Source organism: Pseudorca crassidens, chromosome 16, assembly GCF_039906515.1.
Source record: "Pseudorca crassidens isolate mPseCra1 chromosome 16, mPseCra1.hap1, whole genome shotgun sequence".
Taxonomy (NCBI): Eukaryota; Metazoa; Chordata; class Mammalia; order Artiodactyla; family Delphinidae; genus Pseudorca; species Pseudorca crassidens.
In genome coordinates, this window is record NC_090311.1 from 31,765,530 (window position 1) to 31,792,563 (window position 27,034).

The 27,034-nt window shown below is 41.8% G+C and overlaps 1 protein-coding gene across 3 annotated transcripts in view; it reads right to left on the bottom strand.

Annotated features, from left to right (window-relative positions):
- ENTPD1 (ectonucleoside triphosphate diphosphohydrolase 1) overlaps window positions 1–27,034 on the bottom strand; it is a 111,690-nt gene that overhangs the window by 32,249 nt on the left and 52,407 nt on the right. For all 3 annotated transcript variants that reach the window (XM_067709887.1, XM_067709886.1, XM_067709888.1), the window contains exon 2: window positions 592–719. Coding sequence is in view for 1 of the 3 variants with exons in the window: in XM_067709886.1 (XP_067565987.1) it covers window positions 592–719 (128 nt within the window). In the remaining 2 variants the exon portion in view is untranslated. The remainder of the gene's footprint in view (window positions 1–591; window positions 720–27,034) is intronic.

The following is a 27,034-nucleotide window of genomic DNA, read 5'->3' on the forward strand; positions in this document are numbered from 1 at the left end:
GTGCCTAGGGCCCATGCTCCACAACAAGAGAAGCCACCACTATGAGAAGCCCGCGCACCACAGCTAAGAGTAGCCCCCGCTCACCACAACTACAGAAAGCCTGCGTGCAGCAATGAAGACCCAACACAGCCAAAAAATAAATAAATAAAATAATAATGGAGTAAAAAGAACAAAGAATGCAGTGTTCAATAAACAAAGAGTTCACTGTTTCCACAATGAAACAGTGAGTAAGAAGCAGAGATAGCACTAGATCGTAGAATACCAGCACAGTATATCACAGATCTGGATGTGGTGAATAAAAACATTTGTCTCTATTAGAATATTGATTTAATCAATTTGCTGAACAATCAAAGACAATCATCTTCCCACCACTAATTGATTCAAGGCGTTCTTTCCTTCAGAATGAGCATCCGCTGCCATTTTACTTGCCCAGTTCCACGGAGACTGACTTGCTCCTGGGCTTCCAGAACCGCAACTTCTACTGTATGCTCTGACTTACCATAACCTCACTTTCCCTCCGCCCCACCCAGGGCCCCTCAAACACATGTGCATGCACACACACATACACACACACTCAGGGGTTTGAGTTACCTTAACATTTTCTGGCAGTGGTTTGTTCTGGGTCAGCCCCAGAGCGAGCAGTGCTACCACAGCGATGACACAGGAGAAGCCAAGGATGCCCAGTATGTTTTTAGAGCAAAATATCTTCACTTCAGACTCTAAAAACAGAAGAAGAATAGAAAATATCAACAAGAAATCAATAGACATTGATTTTCTTCCCCTTTCTATATGGCCTTGTGCTGGCTTTCTGGAGACAGCAAAGATAGATAAAAGCTGATCTTTATCCATGAGGCACTTGCAAAGTAATTGGGAAATAATACAAGAACAAAAGGATTTGTCTGTACTGTGACGAAGGCCAAAACTGAGTTAGTGGCTATGGTAAGGAGAATGGGCAGAATTAGATCGGTGATCAGCTTGTTTAATAGGTCATGTAGGTTCAAGTAACAAAGAAAGCAAGGATAGCCCTCCTCATTTCTAAAATCTACCGGAAAATGAGCATGATATTAAAAAGTATTCAGAGTGTATCATCGAACATCATAGTCCCTCTACTTCATGACATTTCCTGGCTTGACACATTCCTTCACTTCAACCACACTTATATGTTAAGTAATTGGTAACAGCGTAGGGGCTGTGGAGTCTTGAACATTTCATCATTCACATTATCTTGTCTATCCTGTTCATACTCTTACCATCATGGGACATAAAAAGTTCCAGAAGGAGAATTCTATAAAAGGCAAATTTACTTTAATCAGGATAAATAGAGCCTACAGCAGAGGTAAACAGGAAATGGAATGGTTACACCATTCCCTCCATTATCATCCTTCCTCTCTCAGCTTCCCAAGCTATCCCCAAGCCTTTTTCTTAGGCTTTGGGGAAGAAAGATAGGATCAAGTAATAAAAAAGCATGTGGAAATGAGATGGGTTCTCCAAAATAGTTTTCACTTCTCTAAGGACAGGGGAAGGGATTAAAGCAACTGAAAGAGGAACCTGCGTCCCCTCCTCCTCTTTCCCTCTTTCTCAGCAGCTGTGGCTGCACCAACACAGGAGCTCCCCTTCGAGCTTGTGAGCACAGGTTGGACTTAATCCAAAGGACTGGAACTGCCTGGGTCTCCAGTCTGCATCCATCTCTAGAATCTTGGACCAGTTTGTACCCATCAGACCGAACAGTACAAAACTTAGGAGAAAAAGTTTTATCAACACCATTATCTATTGCTTCCAAACAAGGGAATCATAAATGAAATATACAGCACTTCCCCCCTTCTCGCTTCCCAAAAGAACCTCAGTTTTATTCAGATGCCTGCCACTCCCCCAAGCAGCCCATACACCTCCTAGAAAGGGGCTGACTGTTCTGCATAATCCCTCTCCAGTGACTGGTTCAACAGTGGACATATACTCTCAAAATGGCCTGTGAGACCCTGGAGGAAGTCTGCTGGGGCAAGCCTAGGAAAAGAAAGGAAGCATTCTCTCTTCTTCCTCAGACACTGTCCAGCCAAGGATGGCTGAGCAGAGAGATGGAAAGAACTTGATTTCTTAAAGCATTTTGAGCTGCTAAAACAGCTAACCCTGATCTGATCCTCCCATGAGACTTACGCTTTGATCCAATTAGAGTCATGATTTAAAGACCTTGAAGCCAAAACATCCTGGTGTGGCAGAAACATCCTTTTTGCTGCCAGGGCTCTGGAATTTGGAAAAGAGCCCCCTAAGTACTGCCTACCTACCTGAGTACTACCTACCTCACTTCCCAAAGTCGTGATATTGACAAACACAGCTTACAACAAGCACGTTTTAGACGAAACATTACATATCTAATACCCGAGGGTTGCACACTGCAGCAATGTTTCTACTATAATAGAACTTTGAATGCTTTCCTCCCTCAAACTGTCCAAAAGTTCTACCTAGTCGTTTCCGTAAATACAACAATTTTGATTATATCATTTTCCTTCCATTCATTCAGGCACTAATCTTAGTAGCCAATGAAAATGACCAACAAGGTCCCTGATCTTTGGAGTTCACATCTAGTTGGGGAGATAGATGAACCAGAAAAGAAGTATGCAAATAAGTGACTTCAGGTCATGAAAAGTGTTGAGGAGAAATTAAAACCAAGGAATGTTACAGAGTGACTTGCAGCAGAGTTGGGGTGGGGAGATCAGACTGAGGGTCAGGAAAGGCTCTCTGAGAAGGTGACGTTTGAGCTTAGACCTGGATGATGAGAAAACAACAGCTATGAGAAGGAGAAAGAACATTCCAGGAAGAGGAAGTATCAACTGCAAAAGCCCTGAGGTGGGAAATAGATTGATATGACTCTAGTTGTTTCTTTCTTTTCTTAATGAGAATATTTACTAACTCATTATTATCACTGAACAGTTGAAAGTGTACTTTTCCAGGGAACCCACCTATACTGTTGGTGGGAATGTAAGTTGGTGCAGCCACTATGGAAAACAGTAAGGAGGTTCTTCAGAAAACTAAAAATAGAGTTGCCATATGATCCAGCCATCCCACTGCTGGCATATAACCGGACAAAACTATAATTCAAAAAGATACATGCAATCAAGACAGTATGGTGCTGGCACAGAAACAGAAATATAGATCAATGGAACAGGATAGAAAGCCCAGAGGTAAACCCACACACATATGGTCACCTTATCTTTGACAAAGGAGGCGAGAATATACAATGGAGAAAAGACAGCCTCTTCAATAAGTGGTGCTGGGAAAACTGGACAGCTACATGTAAAAGAATGAAATTAGAACACTCCCTAACACCATACACAAAAATAAACTCAAGATGGATTAAAGACCTAAATGTAAGGCCAGACACTATCAAACCCTTAGAGGAAAACATAGGCAGAAAACTCTATGACATAAATCACAGCAAGATCCTTTTTGACCCACCTCTTAGAGTAATGGAAATAAAAACAAAAACAAACAAATGGGACCTAATGAAACTTAAAAGCTTTTACACAGCAAAGGAAACCATAAACAAGATGAAAAGACAACCCTCAGAATGGGAGAAAATATTTGCAAAGGAAGCAATTGACTGACAAAGGATTAATCTCCAAAATATACAAGCAGCTCATGCAGCTCAATATCAAAAAAACAAACAACCCAATCCAAAAATGGGCAGAAGACCTAAATAAACATTTCTCCAAAGAAGATACACAAACTGCCAAGAAACACATGAAAAGATGCTCAGCATCACTAATCATTAGAGAAATGCAGATCAAAACTACAATGAGGTATCACCTCACACCGGCCAGAATGGGCGTCATCAAAAAATCTAGAAACAATAAGTGCTGGAGAGGGTGTGGAGAAAAGGGAACCCTCCTGCACTGTTGATTGGAATGTAAATTGATACAGCCACTATGGAGAACAGTATGGAGATTCCTTAAAAAACTAAAAATAGAACTACCATATGACCCAGCAATCCCACTACTGGGAATATACCCTGAGAAAACCATAATTCAAAGAGATACATGTACCACAATGTTCACTGCAGCACTATTTACAATAGCCAGGACATGGAAACAACCTAAGTGTCCATCGACAGATGAGTGGATACAGAAGATGTGGCACATGTATACAATGGAATACTTCTCAGCCATAAAAAGGAAAGAAATTGAGTTACGTGTAGTGAGGTAGATGGACTTAGAGTCTGTCATACAGAGTGAAGTAAGTCAGAAAGAGAAAATAAATACTGTATGCTAACTCATATAGATGGAATCTAGAAAAATGGTACTGATGAACCTGAGCAGGAATAAAGATGCAGATGTTGAGAACAGACTTGAGGACACAGCGGGGGAAGAGGAGGCTGGGATGTAGTGAGAGAGTAGCATTGACATATATACACTACCAAGTGTAAAACAGATAGCTAGTGGGAAGCTGGTGCATAGCACAGGGAGATCAGCTCGATGCTTTGCGACGACCTAGAGGGGTGGGATAGGGAGGGTGAAAGGGAGGCTCAAGAGGGAGGGGATATGGGGATATATGTATGCATAAAGCTGATTCACTTTGTTGTACAGCAGAAACTAACACAACACTGTAAAGCAATTATACTCCAATAAAGATTAAAAAAAAAAGACCTATGCACCCCTATGTTCATAGCAGCACTACTCATAATAGTCAAAACATGGAAGCAACCTAAATGTCCATCAACAGATGAACGGATAAAGAAGATGTGGTGTATATATACAATGGAATACTACCCAGCCATAAAAAAGAACAAAATAATGCCATTTGCAGCAACATGGATACACAGCTAGAGATTATCATACTAAGTGAAGTAAGTCAGAAAGAGAAAGATACCATATGATATCACTTATATGTGGAATCTAAAATACGGCACAAATGAACTTATCTACAAAACAGAAACAGACTCACAGACATAGAGAACAAACTTGTGGTTGCCAAGGGGGAGGGGGGGAGGTAGCGGGATTGACTGGGAGTTTGGGGTTAGTAGATGCAAACTATTACGTTTCGAATGGATAAACAACAAGGTCCTACTGTATAGCACAGGGATCTATATCCAATCTCCTTAGATAAACCATATTGGAAAAGAATGTAAAAAAAAGAATGCGTATATGTGTGTATAACTGAGTCACTGTGCTATACAGCAGAAATTAGCACAACACTGTAAATCAACTGTACTTCAGTAAAAAAATAGAGAATAAAAATAAGGAAGTATACTTTTCCACATTTGCCCAGTTTTTGCAATGATATCCATATTATTAGAATATATTCAAGGCTTTCATCATATTTGTCTTATTAAAGATATGATAAGAAAAAGAACTTAGATCAGAGAGGAAGTTTAGGAATTTTTCATACACAATTTTCAAAAGCTGTATTATCAAAAAAATAATGGCTAAGTTTGTTTTTCATGTGACCGACTAGATTACCCAGAGAGGAATAATTAAAATACTGTGTTTTCTATGAACCATGGCAGGTAATTTTCAAAAGTCCTTATCACATGGAGGAAGCCAGACTCTTCTTAGGAAGCGGTAGCAGACGCGGGGGTCTAGGTGGACATATCTAGGATGTATTCATAAAAGGGAACCACTTCAGTAACTGCCCTCTCTTCCCAGGCCCCAGAGCTCTTTCAGATGCCATGACTGCTACAGTCAAGTTCTGTTACAGAAAATTCACAATGACTGTATTTCCCCCTGAAAAGCTATTCATTTCCCTTGTGGATAACAGAAACGTGACTTATGTCATACAATGTGAAACAGTATTTCAAAAAACAATTTCAGGGAACATTTTTACCAAAAATATCTATCAACAGCAAAGTGTTGTATTTGTTTTCCTTTGAATTGTCTCACTATCCTGGAGAATTCAAGACTGCCACTTCCCTCCCATTCTCCTCCTTTCATATGACAAATGAGAAAGCTTTTCTGTTTGAGGTGAGAGCCAGGTAGAAATGTCAGCTCTTCACTTGACAGAGACAAAAGTGAAGGAAATTCAAGCTCTGAGAAAACACAGACTGATTTCAAGCCAATTAGCTATTTCAGAGGCAAAAAAAAAAAAAAAAAAAAAAAAAAAAAAGCTGATTCTTTTTCATTCTTACAGAAACAGCCATCAGGACATCCACAGTTGGCATCCTATTAATGATTAAAATTATGTAATCTGTCCTTAGTCAAAATTCTGCTATACAGAGAAATCCCAGCACCTCCACTTCATGGTACCAAACATTATCCTAAAATTTTACTCCATTAATAAAAGGATTTGGGGTGTTGACAGATGTGGTGGGTTTTTGGCAAAAACAACAAAAGTTTTGCTCTGCGGATTCAGTGAGACTCACTAGATTCAAATCACTTCCAACTTCTGATGGGTCACATCCGGACCAAGCTTGGCTTGTCACATAGAGAACAAAGCAGCCAATACAGACAAGCACTGGAGAGTAAACATCAGTGCAGTGCTGTGGTCCTTCCTGTGTTTACACAGCCCAGTGATGGAAGAATCACTGAAGCTCAGGGGACTGGTCCTAATCTGGCTTTGCCATTTCCCCAACTCCTAGAGTCTCTGCCCCCTTTCTGCGATCTTCCTTCCTCTCCATCACGGAGGAGTTCTTGGTGACACGCACTTAGACTGTTCTCCCACTCAAGGGCTTTAAGATCCTTTCCCAGGTGCTTCATTCCAGGGCCCTTAGACCTAACCTCTTCTATGGTGATATCCACCCCCCTGTTCCAGTCACCCCCACCTCTTCTACAATAGCCCTTTCTGGTATCTCCCTAATTCCCTTTCCTATCAGAATCCATCCTTCATGTGCCTGCAGAATTCCTCCATAATTGACATTCCCAGGGTTCTCCCTAATTAAGAATTTAATGTAGCTTCCTTCTGCTTGCCAGATGAAAGCCTCACTGGTCTACTTGGACCCCTCAGCCCTTCAGAAATTTAAGCCCTTCCCATCTCACCATTCCAATAAGCAGATGTGTGTGCCCGAGATCATAATGCCTGACATTATGACCACTAGACTGTAAGTTCCTTAAGTGAAGGGACTTTTTTTTTCTGGCTCATTCATTGCTATATCCCTAGTTGAATGAATAAATGAATTTTGGATTCTGACATTTGTCAACATGAGATTTCCTTCAGTTGGAATTCTGTTCCCCTCTTTCTCCACCAAATCTTTTTCCTTGTCACCTTCAAAAGCAAGCTCCCCTCCGTATGCTCCAAAGCTCAGTTGTTCCAGTAGTCCTCTCTTCACGTGCTACCTCTGGATATTTAATGGATTGGCCTATTTCGGTTCGGGAGTTCTATAGTTGTTGTTTCATTCATTGTTCAATTAGTCAACAATTATTTATTGAATGCATTATACTATTCACAGACCTGCCCTGGGCTCTGAGCTACAGCAGTGAACAAATCAAACAAACATCCCCATCCTCATGGTGCTTAGACGTTAGTCTGAAAGAAAAGATAATAAGCAAGATAAGTAAAATTTATAGTATGTTACATAATTATAAGTGCTAAGGAGACAGAAAAAGCAGGTGAAGAGGCAGGATAGGGTAATTAGGAAAGACCTGAGATGGTGATATTAAAAGTGATAGGAATAAAGAGAAAGCAAGCATACCACTTGGGCAATAGAATTTAAGGTAACTGGAACTGCATGTGCAAAGGACCTGGGGTGGAACAATGCCTGGCCATAAGGCCAGTGTGGCTGGATGAGTGATGAAAGGGAAAATAGTAAGAGATGGTCAGGGGTGGGGTCACTGGGTGCCTTGCTTGTGGGGCCTTGCAGGTTCTGGTGAGGGCTTTGTCTTACTCTAAGTGATCCGACTTACTTCTAATCATTTGTATAATTTACACTCAGCACCATAGGGGTAAACAAGGAACCACCAGGAATCTTTGAAGTACCTGGATAGGAAGGGTGTGGTCTTTTAGGCGGCGCACCGCTGTCTCTTGTGATGAGGTGCTGAAGCACCCCCGTGAAGTCAGGTCATAGGACAACCACACAGTCAAGTGTGGACAGAGCGTGGTTCTGCTTGTGCCAAGACCAGAGCTGAGAAGACGCATCCAGGAGGAGCAAGTACCATATCATGATAGGTCTTCTCTATACCTTCTGGGCTTCTTGGTGACCCAGGACTGGTGAATCTTTGCTGAGAGAGCACCATTATGAGGGGTCGCCAAGCCAACAGTCACCAGGATCCATCAGTAGAAAGCCAAACTCCACAGACTTCTGAAGGGTGGCTCAAGCTAGAGCAGAGTCCAAACAACCTCGCCTTTGCTCAGTCTCTCTAAGCCTCCAATTCCTTGCATGCAAAATGGGAGTCACAATAGTACGGAATTCATAGGGTTGCTAGGTAAGAGTCAGTGAGCAAACAATTTAAATAACAACCTACAAAAGAGCCCTCGATGCATTCCAGATTCTGCTCTCAGCACTTTAAACACAGCAACTAATTTAACCTTCACAACACTCCTGTGAGGTAGTACTATTATCATCATCTGTATCAGTCTCCTAGGGCTGCCACAACAAATTACCACAAACATGGTGACTTAAAACAATAGAATTTTACTCTCTCACAATTCCGGAGGCCAGAAGTCCAGAATCAAGGTGGTAACAGGGCCAAAGACTCTGGAGAGATTCCTTTCTTGCCTTCTCCAGCTTCTGGTAGCTCCCGGCATTCCTTGGTTTATGGCTGCATCACTCCAATATCTGCCTCTGTCTGCACATAGCCTTTTTCCCTGTCTCTGTGTGTATCAGATTTCCCTCTCCTTTCTCTTAGGAGGACACCAGTCATTAGATTTAGGGTCCATCCTAAAGCCAGAATGATCTCAAGATCCTTAATTACATCTGCAAAGACTTTACTTCCAAATAAGGTCACAAATTACAGGTACTATTATTATCCTCATTATTGTCACTTTACAGGTGAGGAAACTGAGTCAGAGAGAGGTTAAGAAGATTGCCCAAACTTACACTGATGTAAATGTTGGGACCAGGAGTTAAAGTCAGGCATTCTGGATCCAGAGGCCAGGCTTTTAGCCACCACCCTACCCTACACCACATGACTGTGGCTTAGTACGGTGCCTGTTGTGTGGCACTAGCGCTGTACGTAGAAGCCAACCTCATTATCCAGAAGCGAAAAGTGACTGACTTTGAGGATTTGGCTGAAGGGGCTGTCTGGACTGTTGTCACTGATGACACCAGACAATGTTATATTTTTAAAATATGAAGTCTTAGAGAACGGACTGGAGGGCACAGTGGGGGAAGGGGAAGCTGGGACGAAGTGAGAGAGTAGCACTGACATATACACACTACCAAATGTAAAATAGCTAGTAGGAACCTGCTGCATAGCACAGGGAGATCAGCTCGATGCTTTGTGACCACCTAGGGGGTGGGATAGAGAGGATGGAAGGGAGGCTCAAGAGGGAGAGGATATGGGGACATATGTATACATATAACTGATTCACTTTGTTGTACAGCAGAAACTAACACAATATTGTAAAGCATTTATACTCTAATAAAGATGTGAAAAAATAAAATAAAATATGAAGTCTCTCAGTCCCTGATGGTCAGAAGCTAGCAGCTAAGAGGCAGAGGCTGGGATTACAGTTCCTAGGGAGGTTAAGGGACTTGCTCAAAGTCACACAGCTTGCAATTGGCAGAGCAGTGACTGGATCCAAGTCTCTCAACTCCACTCCACTGCCTTAAGCACTGCCCTGCATTAGAGATGCATAGAAATTACTCAGCTTCATTCCTTCTCAGGTGACACAATGCAAAAGAACTCACCCAAAGTTCTGTTCAAATAGAAAGATCTTACATTTCACACCCCCCCCCCATATTCTCCCAATTAATAAATCCAGAGTCAAGTTTGAGGATAAAGCAGTTTAATTTGGTGGGGTTTTTTTCCTGCCTGCTTTTAGGTCGAGGAAGTCAGTACAATGTCAATAAATAGACAAATGCTAAAAATGTACTTCAAGGCCTCAATGATGACCAGTTAGTTAAAGGGTGAAAAGTAAAGGAGAGGAGGGAAAACAAGATAGACACAGGCTTGGGAGAAGGAGCCAGAGAATAAGAAGGGAAGGGATAGGCGGGGGTGGGAATAGAAAGAGAGGTAGAGAGTCAGGTTATTGAGTAAATACCCATGGTCCTGTTCCACTGAACTCCTGAACCCAAGACTTCAGAGAAAGTTACTTGCTTTTACTTAATGATCTTTTGTTTCTGCTCTTTGAGATGTTAATTAGCTGGTTAGTCTCCGTTCACAGCTCTTTAGTTAGAAAAGGAGTGCATTTATCCTAACAAAGTAGACTGGCTGATCCTGAGTGGGCGCCTCAGAGGTTCAGCTTTGGGTGGGAAGAGCCCATTTAGTGACCCGGGTCAGTGGAACCGGGGTGGGAGTGCACAAGCTCTTCCTGCAAATCAGACTCTGCCAACTCCACACTCTCCATCCCACCATTCCTTTTGCTGTGGGCTGTGCTCTTCTCAGATTAGCAGCAAGTAACTAACTGACTTGGCACTGATGTGCCTGACTCTAAAAACGTTAATGACTGCAAAAATCAAATGCCAACAGAGGATCTGGGTGTGGGAAATAAGGAAGCAAAGGATTCCCCTTCCCTGTCTCTCCTTCTCCTTACTTCCTCCCACCATTCCGTCTACCTCCTCACCCACACCCCTTCTGGCCTTTCCTGAATTCTTTTACCCACAGACTGCATGGAGCACAATAGGTCTTTGCGGACATCGTCGAATCCCATACTCAAGTATAGGGCTGGCAAGAAGAGGGTTGTTTCTGGCAGAGTGATATCATTGAGACTGCAGACAGGAATTCCGTGTCTCAGCCAACCAGTGTTAACAATCTCGTGTATTGATGGTCTCTGCAATAAACACATTGCTCCCGCTAAACAAATCATCTTCCACATCTGAAATTGAAGAATTGTGCCCTGGGGATTCTACCTTTTCTCAAAGCAGCTGCGTTTGTCAACAAGCCTTGGGTATGTGTTGCTGGTGAGAAAGACTGAGACAATCTGTGCTGGCCAAATATCACTAGTGTGGGGGTCAGAGTGGGGATGGGGTGAACTGATTCACCCACGTTTCCCAGCCTTACAGCCCCCTGTCTTCTACATCTCACATTTGTAAGTTACCTTATTTCTACCTCCTCAGTTTTGTACCTATGAGGTACAAAAGTCAGAAGCAACATAAAAATATTTCTGCAGCACAATATGCCATAAGCAAAGTAAAAAATAACAAACTGAGGAAAATGTTTGCAACGACTATTAAATAGTTGGTTTCCTTAATATACAGAGTCATTAAAAATCATTAATAAAATGATCAACCCATCTAGTAGAAAAATGGGCAAAGAACATAAATAGGCAATTTAAAGAAAAAGAAATATTTTCAACATATTAGAAGTATTCTAATTACCCTAACTTAAAGAAATGTAGTCAATGAAAATTGAGATACCTTTTATTACTTAGAATAGCAAAGTTTTTTTAAAGTTTGATTATATATAATATTATTACATACTCATTAGAATGGCCAAAAAACCTGACAATACCAAATGTTGGCAAGGATGCAGAGCTACTGGAACTCTCATACACTGCTGCTGGGGATGCAAAATGGCTCAGCCACTCTGGAAAGAGTTTGGTAGTTTCTTATGAAGTTAAACATATACTTACCATATGACCAGGCAATCCTACTCTTAGGTATTTACCCAAAAAGAGTGAAGACATGTCTACACAAAAACCTGTACCTAAATATTTCTAACAGCTTTATTCATCACCAAAAACTCAAAACAACCCAAGTGCGCATCAACTAGTGAAATGTACTCAAATTGTGATACAATGGAATTCTATTCAGCAACAAAAGGGGCATAAACTACTCATCAATGCAACAACATGGATGAATCTCAAAAGCATTATGCTAAGTGAAAGAAGCCAGACTCAAAAGACTATGTGTGATTTCATTTATATGATATTCTGAAAAAGGCAAAACTAAGGACAGGAATCAGATCAATACGCAGTTTCAGGAACTGAGGATTGACTACAAAGGTCCACAAGGGAACTTTCTGAGATGATGGAAACATTCTATATCTTGATTGTGGTGGTAGTTACAAGACTACATATATCTGTTAAAATTCACAGAACTGTACACCTAAAAAGGGTGAATTTTATTGAAAATTTGATAAAGAAATATATATCAACAAAAATATGGGGAAACAGGTACTTCTTGCATGTTGATGGGAGTAAAAATCCACACAGCCTCTTTGGTGGGGGGCAATTTTGCAATATCTATCAAAGAGCAAAGCATATATATCCTTTGACCCAAGAATTCTACTTCTAGGAATTTAACCTGCTGGTAATACTTATCAATGTATGAAAAGATGCATGTATAGAAATGTTCAATGCAGCATTATTTGTAATTGCAATAATAAAAGTTACTAAAGGTCCATTAATTGAGATCTGAATATATAAATTCTAGTACAGTTATGCATAATACTATTCAGGCATGGAAAAGATTAAGATCTATGAAGGTTGATGCAAATAGTCTTCAAAGCATTTTATATTGTGAAAAGCAAGATGTGGAACAATGTGAACAGTATGTTGCCACTGGGTAAAGGCATAGACATTTCTGAAAATTTATAGATTCACTAGGAAGACTCACAGGACTCAGCATATAGTCATAACTCATGACTAAGATTTATTACAGTCAAAGAATATGAAGAAAAATCAACAAAGAGAAAAGAAGTATCAGACAAAGTCTAGGGGAAACCAGGTGCAAGCTTCCAAGGGTCTTCTCCCAGTGGAGACCACAGGACACATTTAATTCCCCAGCAATGAGTTGTGATAACACATGTGAAATGTTATCTATCAGAGAAGCTCACCAGAGCACAGGGCCTTCACTGGGGGCCAGTCACACAGGCACCTACCATCCAGCATACATCAAGATTCCAGACTCCAGATGGAAAGCAGATGCCCAACACAAACCTCACTACCTGCACAAACAGTCCAGGCACAGCAAGCCATTTCCTTAATTCTCAAAATGGTGAGAGCCCTCCCCAAATCCAAGCTCCCAGACACCAGCCAAAGGCCAACCCTGTAGGCAGGTCCCCCCAAGGATAGAGTCCCAGGCCTGCATGTTAATGCCCTTTTGCATTGAGCAATTCATAAAATATTTTACCATGTGACCTTCCTTACTCCTTCCCTTCTTCTTTCCCCTCCCTTTTTCTCCTCCTTCTTCTCCCCTTCCCTCTCTTCCTTCCTTCCTTAATTCTCTGAGCAATTAAAAATTCTTAATAGAAATTCCTGAAAACCCAAAGGCTCTGAGTTGAAGAGAAAGAATCTACAGAGGGTTTCCAGTTTGGATTAAAGTGACAAAGATGCTAGGAACCTGGAAGGTGGGCATAGGGTAAATGGGAAGAGATACGTTGGTGATTTGATGTCAACTTTGCTGATCCTCTGCCCACTCTACCACTGTGCCAGCTACCCACCAACTTAATTAGTCCAAGCATCCGTCTCTGGGTCCCCACTCATTCAGTCTTCCCAGATCAATGTCATCTCTTTTGTATTCTTTAGAGCAAAATCGTCAGGTCTCATTTGGCCAGGCTTTGGGTGGATTAAAAGCTTTATTCTAAGGGAAATTTGGCACCTCTGCTGTCACGTATCAATACAAGAGGGAACAGCTCTCTGAATAAGATATGATCAAGTTTCTAAATGTCCATGGTAACTCTGTCACAGATCACCTGGTATCTAAGCAGCTCTCTTCAACGATCAACACAGAGTATCTGCACTTTAGATGCTTATGTGAGAACGCAATCTTAAATTGATTAGTATCTGGTTCCTGTCAAGGATGTGACAGATACAACTGATATTTGGGAGGGGCAATCTGAGAGTACCCTAGATTTTTTAAAGCCTATTTTCTGTACTCATTTAGTGAGGTGGAAAGCAGGAGGGGTTAAAGAAAGGTTCCTGGACCTTGGAGAAAGTGTCTTCCTTAAAGAAAAACTAATAAGATCAACTCATAACAGATGGGGGCAGCTCCTACCAAAATCGCCCACACTTTAAAAAAAAAGTATTTTCAATCTTGTGACTTGAGTATTTCCTCGAATCCAGAACGCAACTAAGAAATTGATGTCCTACTCAATTCTGTATACTGAATGAAGAAAGATGTGTGAATATGGAGAGGCAAGGTCATCTGCATGGAGTGAAAAGGCAACTAAAAGAACTGGTCAATGCAGTGCGCCTCTAGCACAGCCTTGGGGGAGAAGGTGCCTTGGCTCATGGTCACTTCCCAGAAAGTTCTTTCTCCATAGTGATGTAGGATGACTCCGCAAAGTTAATCAAACTAACCCCCTACTATGATTTCATGTTCAAGTTATCTTGCCATGATTTTTCTACAAGGTGAAAAGTGAGCTAATCATTGTTAAACAATAGGGGGTATTATGCCACATATAGATACCTCATATGCATGTTTGGTTTCATGGGATTCTCATTTTCTTTATTCCACAAAGTGAAATAGATTGTCTCTCCCTGTGAGACGCAGGCTGCCTGTAGAATACTGATGCAATGCGGAGACCGCAGGAGCCACATGTACAGCACAGTCTATGCACTTCTTGCTCACACCCAGGCGGGCTGCTTTCTTATTTGCTCAGATTCACAGAGGTAGGAGGGGTTCAGCCAGACAAGGAAGCACACTTTAGGGAGTCAAAACAGACAAGAGGGATCCCATATACTTTCCCTTCTTTGGAATTATAATAATGTTCTGAGTGGAGGGGAAAGTGTCTCCACCCCAGCAAAAGCTCAGGATACCACACAAGGATACCGTACAAGGAACCATACTTTATGGTCCTTGGAAATGGTGGCTAAAATAGTTGAAATTCTTTATAAAAATTCGTACACACCCAAAGACTCTGGGGAATGCAAGAGTTGAAGAGGAAAATTTTACTCCACCTTCCAGGAAAGTCTTTGTTGCCTAGAACTGACCTCTGAGAATGCTGCATTGGTAGACCGTCTTCAGGGATGGGATAGCTAAATCAGATAAAAGACGCTGCTGGGCCCACCACCACCAAGGCTCTTAGGACAGGGTGGAGAAAGGCCACTCCCCCTTTTCTCAGAGCTTTATACAGCGCAGGGACGTTCATTCCATTTCTCTTGCCTTCGGCTCTCTGCCTCCAGCCTCCCAGTGAGCTGATACAGGCCGCACCAGTTCTTAAGATTTGACTTCCTCTGACTTGTTCTGTTTTCCTCCTTGCACTCTGTGCATTCCTAAATTCCACCTTCCCACAACCCACTCACTCCTTGATCCACCACACCTGGCTTCTGTCCCACCATTCTACTAATGCCACTCACACAAATATCCGATGGATGCTTTTCCATTTCCTATAGAATGTGACACTGTTTACTACATAAACTCTCTTTTCTTGGCTCCCATGACACCAGACTCTTCTAATAGTCCTCTTACTTCTCTGACCCTTACTTTGCTGGCACCTTTTTCTCACCATACCCTTTAAATAGGGATGTTCCACAGTGTTCCATCTTGGAAACTTGGCTCATGTCGCTTCATACACATACGACCAACTGAATGGTGATGGCTCCCTAAACTTTATTGGGATGACCCCCTGATCTGTATCTCCAGTACAGGACTTTATCTGGAGCTCCAAATCTATAGTTCTAGTCACCTACTGAACATACCTGCTTTGATGTTCTACAGCCAAAATCACCATGTCTAAAACTAAACTTTCTTTCCCACTCCAATTGTTCTGTATAATCTGCTCAGTGAAGGTTAGCACCATGCCTCCAGTCTCCCCAGACTCTCCCTTCTCCCTCCAAGCAAACTCCCTCCGAGGTTTTACTGATTCTACCCACTAAATATCTCCCAAATCTTTTCATTTATCTATTTCTTGCCTGGACTTCTACAGTAGCTTCTGTAGAGGCCTCCCCACATCTAGGCTCTGCCCCTTCTAATCTGTCCTCTACTTTGAAGCTGCCATGATCATCCTAAAAATGCAAACCTGATTATATGACCCCACCAGTGTGAACTTCTTCAATGATTCCCATGTGTCTCAAAATAAAAGTTACGCTCTTTAACCACAATTTTAAGGCCAAGCCCCCACACAATTCAGGTGTAGTTCAAGGTGTTAGTCTCTAAATTGGCCCTTCTTTTTCATATCTTCATGTCTTGTACAATGTTCCTGCTTTTCTCTTCTGCCTGAAGCTCTCTTCTTTATCTTTTTGTACCTTATGAAGAAACTGAAGCTGAGGATAATCAGTTTATGTGTCACCACTTCCAGAAAGTCTTCCTGAAAGCCTCTTGCCCCTCCTCTAATGATGGATTTAATACCCTCCTTTGCATCTGTCTCATAGCTTCCCTCCCACAATGCTATAATGGCCTTTAACCTGTGTCAGTCTCCTCTATGAGACTGAGCACCTTGAGAACACAGTATACCTTTTTAGATCTCCAGAAACCAGCAAAGGGTCTGGTCTGTGTCAGTATTCCATATGTCAGTTGAATAAATGAATGGATAAGATTGATTTGAATTTTTAGTACACAGTGTTTTCCCTCAAGAAAAGGGGAGATTTATTTGATTATTCCAAACGTGTTTTAACTTCTCAACTCTATGGTTCTGACTATTTTTAGTGAGCTGCCAGGCAACTCGATTTCAGTTTGCATGTATTGTAGGAAGCAAGAGGACAGATGTTTAGGCAGTAAATCCCAAATCTGGATCCCAGAACTTAGTCATAACCTCCATGGAATACTTTCTCGCTGAATTACCAAGAATAATAGACTCAGATGATAAGTGTATAATAGAAGGAACTGCACATTTAGCTGGTCCTTTCTAAGCAAGCATGGTTAACTACATTGTCTCTGACAGTGAGTCATTCTAAGAGAAGCAGTATGATTAGGTAATAATGCATCTATTTCCTTGTTTTTGATTCTTATAACTATCCCGTAGGATGGACACTCACCCCTGCCTCTTAACTAGCTGTGTGACCTGAGAAAGTTACTTAGCCTTTCTAAATTTCATTTTCTAGACTGAAATTTTAAAAACATCCATCACTTAATTTGGGGAGCTGATGTGAAGATGCAGTGAGCTCTGTACAAAAAGAATGATAAGAGTGATCCCAACCAGCCCCATGGCCTCCGTTAGTACTGTCCATATGTGGGAAATACACTAACTTATATTTAGCCCAGACATATGTATTCCTGACCTTTCAGCTGCCTCCTTGACCTTTCACCTTGGATAACTCACAGGCACCTCAAACCTTTTCTGCCCAAACAGAATTCATGCTTTCCCCTTCTCCCCAAACCTGTTCCTCCCCCAGTTCTCCATAGTTCAATGCCCATAGCTCAGTGAGCATATCTCCTACTCATCCAGTTGTGACCCAAGAACAATGGCATCGTCCTCCATTCCTTCCTCACCCTTGTCCTTCACATCCAAGGAGCCCGCTCATTCAGCAAATGTTACTGAGAGCTTGTGTCAAGTCCTGGGATTCTACCTCCCAAAGATTCTGATGCCCACGCCCCCCACTCCATCACCATGCCACCTTATTAGTCCAGCCACCACCACCTCCCACAGCAGGCTCCTAACTGGTCTCCCTGCATCCACTCTTGCCTCTCGACAATTTGTTTGCCACATTGCAGCCGCAGTGACCTTTTCAAAGTCTCCATATGATCACATCACCCACTAGTTACTTAAAACCCTTCATAGCTTCCCATTACTTCAGAATAAAGACCACAATCCTTCATGTAACCCACAGGTCCTACTTGTCCTGCCCCTTCTTGGGTTTCCAGCCTCCCTTATCACTACCCTTCCCTCACTCTTTGCCTCGTTTCAGCCCTCACTTCACCTTTCTTCCCCTGCCAACGGGCCCCCGCACAATTTTTTAACTCTGCCTAGAACATTCTCCTCCCACTCTCTTTGCTTAGCTCTATTCTGCTCGGCCTTCAGATTCCAGGTGCAAGTTCTTCCTCAAGGATGCCTCAGAGACCCCTTCCATGAACCCCACACTAGCTGGCACTCCTCACAGCACTCTAAATTTTTCCTCATATCACTTAAGGCTACTGTAATTAATTAACTACATGCTTAAGTCTTTCACCTCGTCAGTCATTCTCAATTCTAGCTGCACATTAGAGTCACTGGAGAACTTTGTTAAAATACGAACCCGCGAGTCCCATCCCAGACTAATTAAATCAGAATCACTGAGGTGAAGCCTGGGCATTGTTATTTTTTAATGGCTTCCTGGTGCAACTAATATGTAGCCAAGGTTGAGAACCACTGCTTTGGAGGTCAAGGACCAGGTCTGCTTATCCACAACTTTATCCCTAGTGCCAAGCACACAGCAGTGTCTGCACACAGTAGGCATTCAATAGATGGTAACTGTAGTCATGGTTATTATTGCTGTTGCTGTTATGGTCAATATGGTTATGATTAAGATCATAACTTTTTCACACTTCTGGCATCTGTGATTCTTTACCACAAAACTCCAATTATGTAGCAGCCAAATCATGTTTTTAAAATTCAGCAAGTTTCTATTTTCCTGTCAACATAGAGCTTATTAAGGACTGACCAGACCTACTAGACAAAATATTTTACAAGCTACGTCTCCAAGGTGAAACAAAATACAGCATATTAAAAGAAAACCTCAATTCATATCTTATTCCTTTCTATGTAGGTATGTATTAGTAACTACAGTCATTTGAATAGGAACTTTCTAGTTTTGTAACGACAAGTGTATTGGCCACTACCTTGTCATTCTGATTCCACTTGGTTTTGCTCTTCTCTATTAGTAGTTTTTCTCTCCTGCCACATGACCTATTTTACTAAGCAAATGTCAACCGCACTCCCCACCCTGGCTCAGTGGTTACAGGCGAAGTTTCTTCAGCTTGCAGTTTTCCTGTTCAGGCCTGTGTCAGAGGGCAGGCTCTGTACAACTTTTAGAGAACCTTCTAAAGACATAGTTTCTATAGTCCTACAGTCCAGTTCTCAACCATAAACCTGCTCAGAATCACCAGGAAAGTTTATTAAAACAAAAACTGCTGGACCCCATCCTCAGAGTTTCTGATTCAGTATGTCTGGGGTGAGGCCAGAGAATGTGCACTTCTAACAAGTTTCTAGGTAATGCTGCGGATGCTGGTCCAGGGACCACACTTTGAAAACCACTGCTACCTCCCATTTAATGGCTGATATTTTAAAAAATAGAGAAGTTGTGAGAGCTTTTAGGGGTACAGTGGGTGAAGACTGTATCTAATTTATTCTTTATATTTAAGGCACAACCATGGGACTTTTTCCCATGATTTCAGAGGGGTTTTCTCTACGCTATTTTTGTAAACAACTCAACACATCCCACCCATACGTCTCTTTTTATAAGAGACTGTGAAGGTATGGGGGGCAGCACACCTCCAATCTCTTCCCAACAGGCAATTCCGTCAGCTACTTCCAGGCTCCTTTTTTTTTTTTTTTTTTTTGCGGTACGCGGGCCTCTCACTGTTGTGGCCTCTCCCTTTGCGGAGCACAGGCTCCGGACACGCAGACTCAGCGGCCATGGCTCACGGGCCCAGCCGCTCCGCGGCATGTGGGATCTTCCCAGACCGGGGCACGAACCCGTGTCCCCTGCATCGGCAGGAGGACTCTCAACCACTGCGCCACCAGGGAAGCCCCAGGCTCCTTTTTAAAGGCAGCTCTGGTTCACCATCCCTGAAGCCAGCCAGCTTTCTAAAGCTGACTTCCGGATTGTTTAATACAGTGGTGGAGGGGGGTTGAAATAGCAGCAAGGGAATTCCTAAGCAGCTCCTCAAAGAAGCAAGCTTCAAAATCACTCTACGAGGTTTCATCAGAGGTTGGCGGGGAGAGGTGGAGTAAGGGATTCCAAGGTATACCAAAGAAAGCTACTGAGCCCGACGCCAGCACCCTGGCAAGATGGTAGGCAAGCAAGCAAGCAAGACACTGTCACTGGAAAAAACAGCTAGAGTGCACGTGAATTTTAGCCTTAGCAACTGCTAAGCATATCATGAAAGACTTTGTTATACATCTTTCTCATACTGAAGTACTTACCAGTAAAATTACATAATATGTGGGATTTGCTGTAAAAAAATTCCAATACCAACAACAAAAAGGCTTGGTGGAAGGGAGAGTAACAGAGGAAACAAAAATCTCAGAACATGTATTGATAAATGCTGAAGATGGGTAATGGGTATGTAGAGGTTTATTATACTATATACTACTCTCTCTTTTTTTTTTTTTCTGGGTACAGTGTACTTTATTGATGGTACATGCTCTCTTTGTTTTTGTCTGAAATTTTCTATAACCAAAAAATTTTGTGAACCTCTTGCTGAAATAAAGTACACTATTTCTATATATTTGAGAGACCACCAAAATTTATTAACTCTAACAACTTCCTGCACGTCTTCCCCATAATTACCCCATATCAAATTGGGGTAATTTGATATAACTTGACTTAGTAAAACTATGTCAGTTTCAAGTGATTGGGGACTTTTTTTGTCCTAGGTGTTAATAAATCTTTCATGTTTATTTTAAGGATTTGCCAAGAATCAACCTCATGTGGAGTTTCCAGAATCCATCCTCTCCCATATTTTATGATTTAGATTACTAACTCTGAGAATTTAAAGAACATCATCTCTGTAATGTTCTTTAAACTTATTTAGAGAAGTCAGGGGCTCTCCTAATAACTTCCCATCTGTTTCAATGACTTCTTAATGATACATGTTTTAGTTTGAATTGATTGAACTGAATTTTTCTAGATTGAAGCAAAATGGAAGTTCAGAGGTTCCAATTCCTTTGTAAAATCCATTATCATTGTGCATCTCCCTTCCTGTTCATGTTCTTGCACTGAACCATAACCAAAATAACATTTTTTTGTTATCTTTAGCATTTTTTCCTGCATGCCTCATCTCCAAGTGATACTTAGCCCAAGTGACACTGCTTTTAAAAGAATTCTCCTAGCTTCTAAACATTTTCTCACTTACCATTTTTTCTCTATTGTACAAATACCTGGGGAAATTTTTTTTATTTTATAAAAGTTATGGTCATCATAGAAATTTTTAGAAAATAGAGAAATATATAATATAAAAGAAAAAACTCCCCCATAATTTCTGAGCTCCTTATCAAACTCCCTCTGGTCAAATGAGTGTTTTAAATGCCTTTCACTTTTCTTATCCATTAAGATTACTTGTGATTACATGAGCATATGTCTCATTTAGTTGGTTATTTCATTTTTAGACTCTTAACCTTTTTGAGCCATATTCTTTAGCAAATCTGGCCATGATATCTTTCTGATTTTTTTTAAAAAATCTGCCTTCTTAAAAATTGAAGCCATGTGCCTGATTGCCTTATGTTTCTCTTCTTCAGGATTATCAATGCCTAAATGAACTAGTCACTTCTCCTACATTCCTAACCATATCTTTCTTTTGTATCAGAATTAAATCAAGGAAGAAGGGCACTAATATCTTCCTCTAACTTGCAAGAAAAATCAAGAATTTTTCACTCTTTGTATTTTTTGGAAAATTATATTTCCAATAAATGTCTACATAAAGTTATAGTGCTTCAGAATTTCATACAGGGTTGTGGTGGGGGATAGTGGAGGACAGGGTTGCCAACATCTATTGTGACCTTCTTCAGGCCAGGCACTATAGTAGGCACTTCACATAACTTTTTTTCACTTAATAATCTTAAAGGTCCTGAATGTTAAGTACTGTTTTAGCCCCTGTTTTACAGATAAGAAAAATGCAAATGAGATAGGTTAAGCAACTTCTCCAAGACAATGTGGTAGAATATCTTTGAAATACTGTACTAATAATTTGCATATCCAGTGTACCAAGTCCTCCCTTAGTTGAAATATTCCACTGATGGTCTATTTTGCTCCTGTCCTTGCTTTGTAATTTGTAAGAAAAACACTTCATCCAAAGCCTCCACTTGACTGGGGTGGCTTATCTTATTCTCATACAACAATGTCCTTTTCACTCTCCTTTGTATTCTCACCCAAAGCCCTTCGTGGAGCTACCAATCTCATGCTTCTTTGTATTTTGATATAGACAAACATTATCTTTAACATTCGCTCCCCACCCTAAAACATCTATGTCTTTAAATAAGAAATAGACTTCGTGGCCCTTAATTAATTAGGAGGTCCATCCTTCTAAGCTCTTTGTAACATATAGAGCTTCATGTCTATGTAGAGTGGAAGCAGCATGTCTATTTCAATAGGTTACACTTTGGTTCGAAAAAGAGAAAGAAAAAAAAGAAGATGGTCAAAATCAAACTTGGAATACTAGACTGATCAAATTTTCCTAAAAGTTGTATCATGAATCATAGATTTAGTCTCCTTTTTTCTCTCTCAGCTCTTTTCCTGGAAATTAATATAGCTTATTATGCTTGACACTGGAAGATGCAAAGTCCATAGCCCAGCACATTTCTACAGTTCATTCTAACGTTGGTCGCTCACCTAAATCAAAAAACAAAAGCAAAACTGGATCTGGGATCTTGAGTAAACTCACATTCTCACCCTTTGTTTTCTCAGCTGTAAAATGAGGATTAATGGTAATACCTACTTGACAAGGTTGTTAAGATGATTAAATTTAATCGAATAATGTGTAAGAAACTGCCAAATGAACTGGATGATTAGTAAGATGATGATTATAGTCCACAACGCCATAACTTCACCTGTAATCTACATATAAAATCAAATATGCAAATATGCAATACCCGAGTAACCAGAGGCTTTTTACATCTGTAAATGGGGTTGAAAATTTTAATTTCCCAAAATTCCAAGGTTCCTCTTTTTCTTATGATAGAAAAGTCTAGGGTGGATGAAAAGATTCCTGTCACTTTAGCATTTGCTGATACTTTTCCTCCCAGGATTTGGTGCTTTTAGGAGCCAGTTTTGCTGCTGACAATGGGTATAGGGAGCCAGAATCTAGGGCTGGCCCTGGCTTGGTGGGTGTCAGTCCTGAGTTGCCCTCTCCCTTGGGTAGCAACATTAGCCTCATGTTCTAGAATCAGGATTCACTTTCTCAGGCAAAGAAGCGGGATGCAGTAGGGAGGTTAGGGAACCCACACATTCTTCCTCTCCTGCTGATCCTGCCCCTTTCCCCAGGTTTGGCTTTCAGGTTCTTTTCAGGGCAATATGGAGGGCCTTGTGCTCTAAGTACCCTCTACCTTCCACTGCTTCTCACTCAACTAATTTCCAATTTGGAGGAGTTAAAGAAGAAATAGTCTGGTGACCTTAAAAGTAGAAGGGAGTTGTGTGGTCCTTCACACCTTAGAGTGAATTGTTGAGATGGACTGTGTTCCCCAAACCTGGCTGTGGCATAGCTGAACAGAAAGAATAGGAGTTTGGAAGTAGTATAGACAGGAGAGGGGCAAACCACCCCTTGGGATGGTTTAGGAGCAAAGGGCTTTAGGCAGCTCCCAGGCACTGGGCAGCAGGGTGGGAGGACATGAGGGAACAGGAGTAGAAAAGTGGCTCAGAAATGAGGCCCTCAGTTAACACATCTATTACTTCACCAGCACCCAGTTTTGCCCAGTACCTACCCTGTCTCCTTCCCACCTCCTCAGGTGGAAAGAGCAGGACTCTAGACCAGAAAAGCTCCCGTCATCCTCACAGTCATGTTCATCATCATTTGTTATGTGCTTGCTGGGTACCAGGCACTGTGCTAAGCACTTTACATGCATTATTCACGAAATCCTCCAACACTGTAGATATCATTAGCCCACTTTGCGCTTGAGGAAACTGGGGGGCAGAGAGTCTAGTAGTGTGCTCATGGTCACACAGACACTGAGTGCAGAGCTGGAATTTGAACACAAGCCTGTCTGACTCTGGGAAGTCTATGCTCTTAATCACCAGGAGGAACTGATAATCATTTAACTCTTTTCTCTTCTATCCCTGCCACTCCCACCTACCACCTATCCACTTCCTTCAGCCAAGTGGAGCCAGTTTACATAGCCATCCTCTGAGAAAAGTTGCAACAGATGGTTTCTGTCTCATAAGTTGCTAGGTTGGGTTTTGTGACTAACCTTCCAGTCCCGTGACCTTATGATCTTGGCCACAAAAGATTGTTCCAGCAACTGCTGCTTGAGCCAAAGTGTGGGCTGGGCTTGCATGATCTCATTTAATATTTATAACAAAGCTATGAACTAAGTACTAATATTAATCCCATTGTACCGGTGGAAAAACTGATACTCAGAGAAGTTAAGTTACCAACCTGAGGTCATATAGCTAGTAAGAGGCAGAACTAGGATTGGAAGTCAGTTCATCTGAATGTTTGAATACCCTACTCTACCTTCTTTTGGGGGAAAGATCAATGGAGTTGGCCTGGAAAAAGAGACCCTCCTGAAATCAATTAGTGACAACAAAGGAGAGTTGTCCAGCTACTGCAGCAGATGCTGCAGAACAGAGAACAGAATCAGAGAAGAGTGGAGTTTTTGCCATGCAAGAATGATCGGAGGGGGAGACTTCCACAGTAGCTGTCCATTCACGTGAGCTGGCACAACAACCGCAACAAAGGGGCCCCCATTCCAGCTGATATGCAGCAATAGAGCCTGTTACTTGTGTTTACTGACTTCTCCGTATGGGCCTGTCAACTCCTATAACCTCAGGTAAAAGAACCCAGTTCGGGGCTTCTCTGGTGGCGCAGTGGTTAAGAATCTGCCTGCCAATGCAGGAGACACGGGTTCAAGCCCTGGTCCGGGAAGATCCCACATGCCACAGATCAACTAAGCCCATGCGCCACAACTACTGAGCCTGCGCTCTAGAGCCCGTGAGCCACAACCACTGAAGCCCGCGCACCCTAGAGCCCGTGCTCCGCAACAAGAGAAGCCACCACAATGAGAAGCCTGCAAACCGCAATGAAGAGTAGCCCCCACTCGCCGCAACTAGAGAAAGAGCCTGCACAGCAACAAAGACCCAACGCAGCCATAAATAAATAAATCTATTAAAAAATGGTAAACTAATTAAAAAAAAAAAAAAAGAACCCAGTCCGTATCATCTGTGCCTGACACATACACACTCCCTTAGGCTTAAACCCCCTGCAACACACCCCATCCTAATCTGGCCTGATGGAATGGAGTGGAGAGAGCCTTGGAGCCTTGCAGATCCTGATGCTTGAATTCTAACCACACCCCAGCCTCCAGCTTTACTTCCTCTCCCAACAAGTAACTCTCTCCCCTCTCTCCTCATTGTCTGCCAGCTCCAGGAGAAAACATTGAGGCCTAGGGCTGCTTTCCAACAGGCCCTCAGTATTCTGGGTGTGTATCAACTGTTTCCTGGGGGAACAGCAAGTCAGATGCAGTGTGCAACTCAGAAGGCCATACAAGTATCGGTCTCCAGAATTTCCACTTCCTGGGTCTACCAGGGTCTTGGGGTGGCTGGGGAGTAAAGACAGAATCTTTTTCCAGGCCTTCACACCTGCAGTTAGCCCATGAGACTCTCTACGTGAGACATCAGAGCGCACAGCAGTCCCCATGTCTCTGAGGTTGGCCAGAGTGAAGAGTTGCTGGTGAGAGTCAGTGCGGGAAATGCTGGCAACAAACCATGTAATACGTTTTTAGTGCTCCCATGAAGTCTGGGTACTCTAAGGAACTTGTATTCATGAGCAGCTGGTGCTGTATCTTCAGATGTCACGCATGATGGGCTGTTCCAAGAAAGATCCAGGAATACAAAAAGCAGGATTTCTTGGCTTCAGTGTCTCTTCCCTTTGATACTCTGTCTTATGGACAATTTGGCAAATAGTCAAATTGCTATCCTGATCTTTCCTACAAAAAACAAAAAAACAAAACTGAAGAAGAAAATCACCTGGTTATTAAAGCATCCCACCATATTCTGCCCTCAGGAAGGCAGTATACAGTAATCAGAAACAGACAAAAAGAAAAAAAATTTGACTAGGAACCTGCATTTTTTACGTAGATCTACTTCCTTCCACCCTCTTCCAGGGCCTCCTGCTGTTCTATTTCTTGATCCCCAAATTGTCCCATCTCCAAATCTGTTCCTCCTTTCCATAATCAGTAATATCTAGAAACTGAGTTCCCAAGGCAACCACAAATATTTGCTATCCTTTCTGTTATGTGACTTGCCCTAAAAATAAACTCAAGATATTTTTCCTACCATCAAAATGCTAGGAAGAATGTAAATGGATATTGGATTTTTTATGCAGACCTATGAAATAGAGAAGGCACAGTGCTACTTAAGCAAAATTTCTAGGAATACTGTGAAAGTCCTAAAATAGAAGATATTTATAAAAATTGGGCATGTTAGAAGATTATACCATGTATAAAATGGAACAAGCAAAGGAAGGCTTGGGGGGAAAGGATCAGAATAAGCAGATACACATAAGTTACACACACTCAAGTAAGTAGAATTTGTTTTCCTTTTTAGAAAGGGAGTAGCAAAGAGAAGAGTGCACATTTGCTCTGAGGTCTAGTCAAGGTTTAGCCTCTTTTCTTTGAAATGCCCCCTTGATGTGCCAGCCAAGGACCCCCCAAGACCTCCATTCGAAACTGACAGTACTTGAAGCCAATTCACAAACGAGATTTGCTTTCTGTTCTCATGTGACTCCAGGGTGGCTGACCTTTCAGGAATCGTGGATAAAGTCTCCATTTAAGGCTCCAATGTGGTAATGACCCCACTACACAAATCACTGTGAATTAGGGAGGTTCCAAATTAAACGAGGTTCAGCAAATGGCAGTGTCACAATAGCAATAGTGACAGTTATAAAACTTTACATTTTGATGGTCTCAACAGCAGTTTGCAAACACATTTACGTCCACTCTCTTTTCCGATCCTCAGAAAAACTCTCTAGGACACAGAGGATACATAGACACACATACATAAATCCCGTTTTCAGGTATGTAAAAGCTGAGGCTAAATAGCAAGGGAAATTGTCCAATCTGTATGTGGCTGGGAGTACAAAGGCTTCCACACCCAGCCCCGTGTCCTTTTATCTTAGATGTTCTCTATGTCTCCACCTCGCCATTCCCACTATCATCCAAGAATCCTAAAACCAACAGGATTTGTGATACAGAGGACCGGAATTTTAAAAAGCATCCTTAGA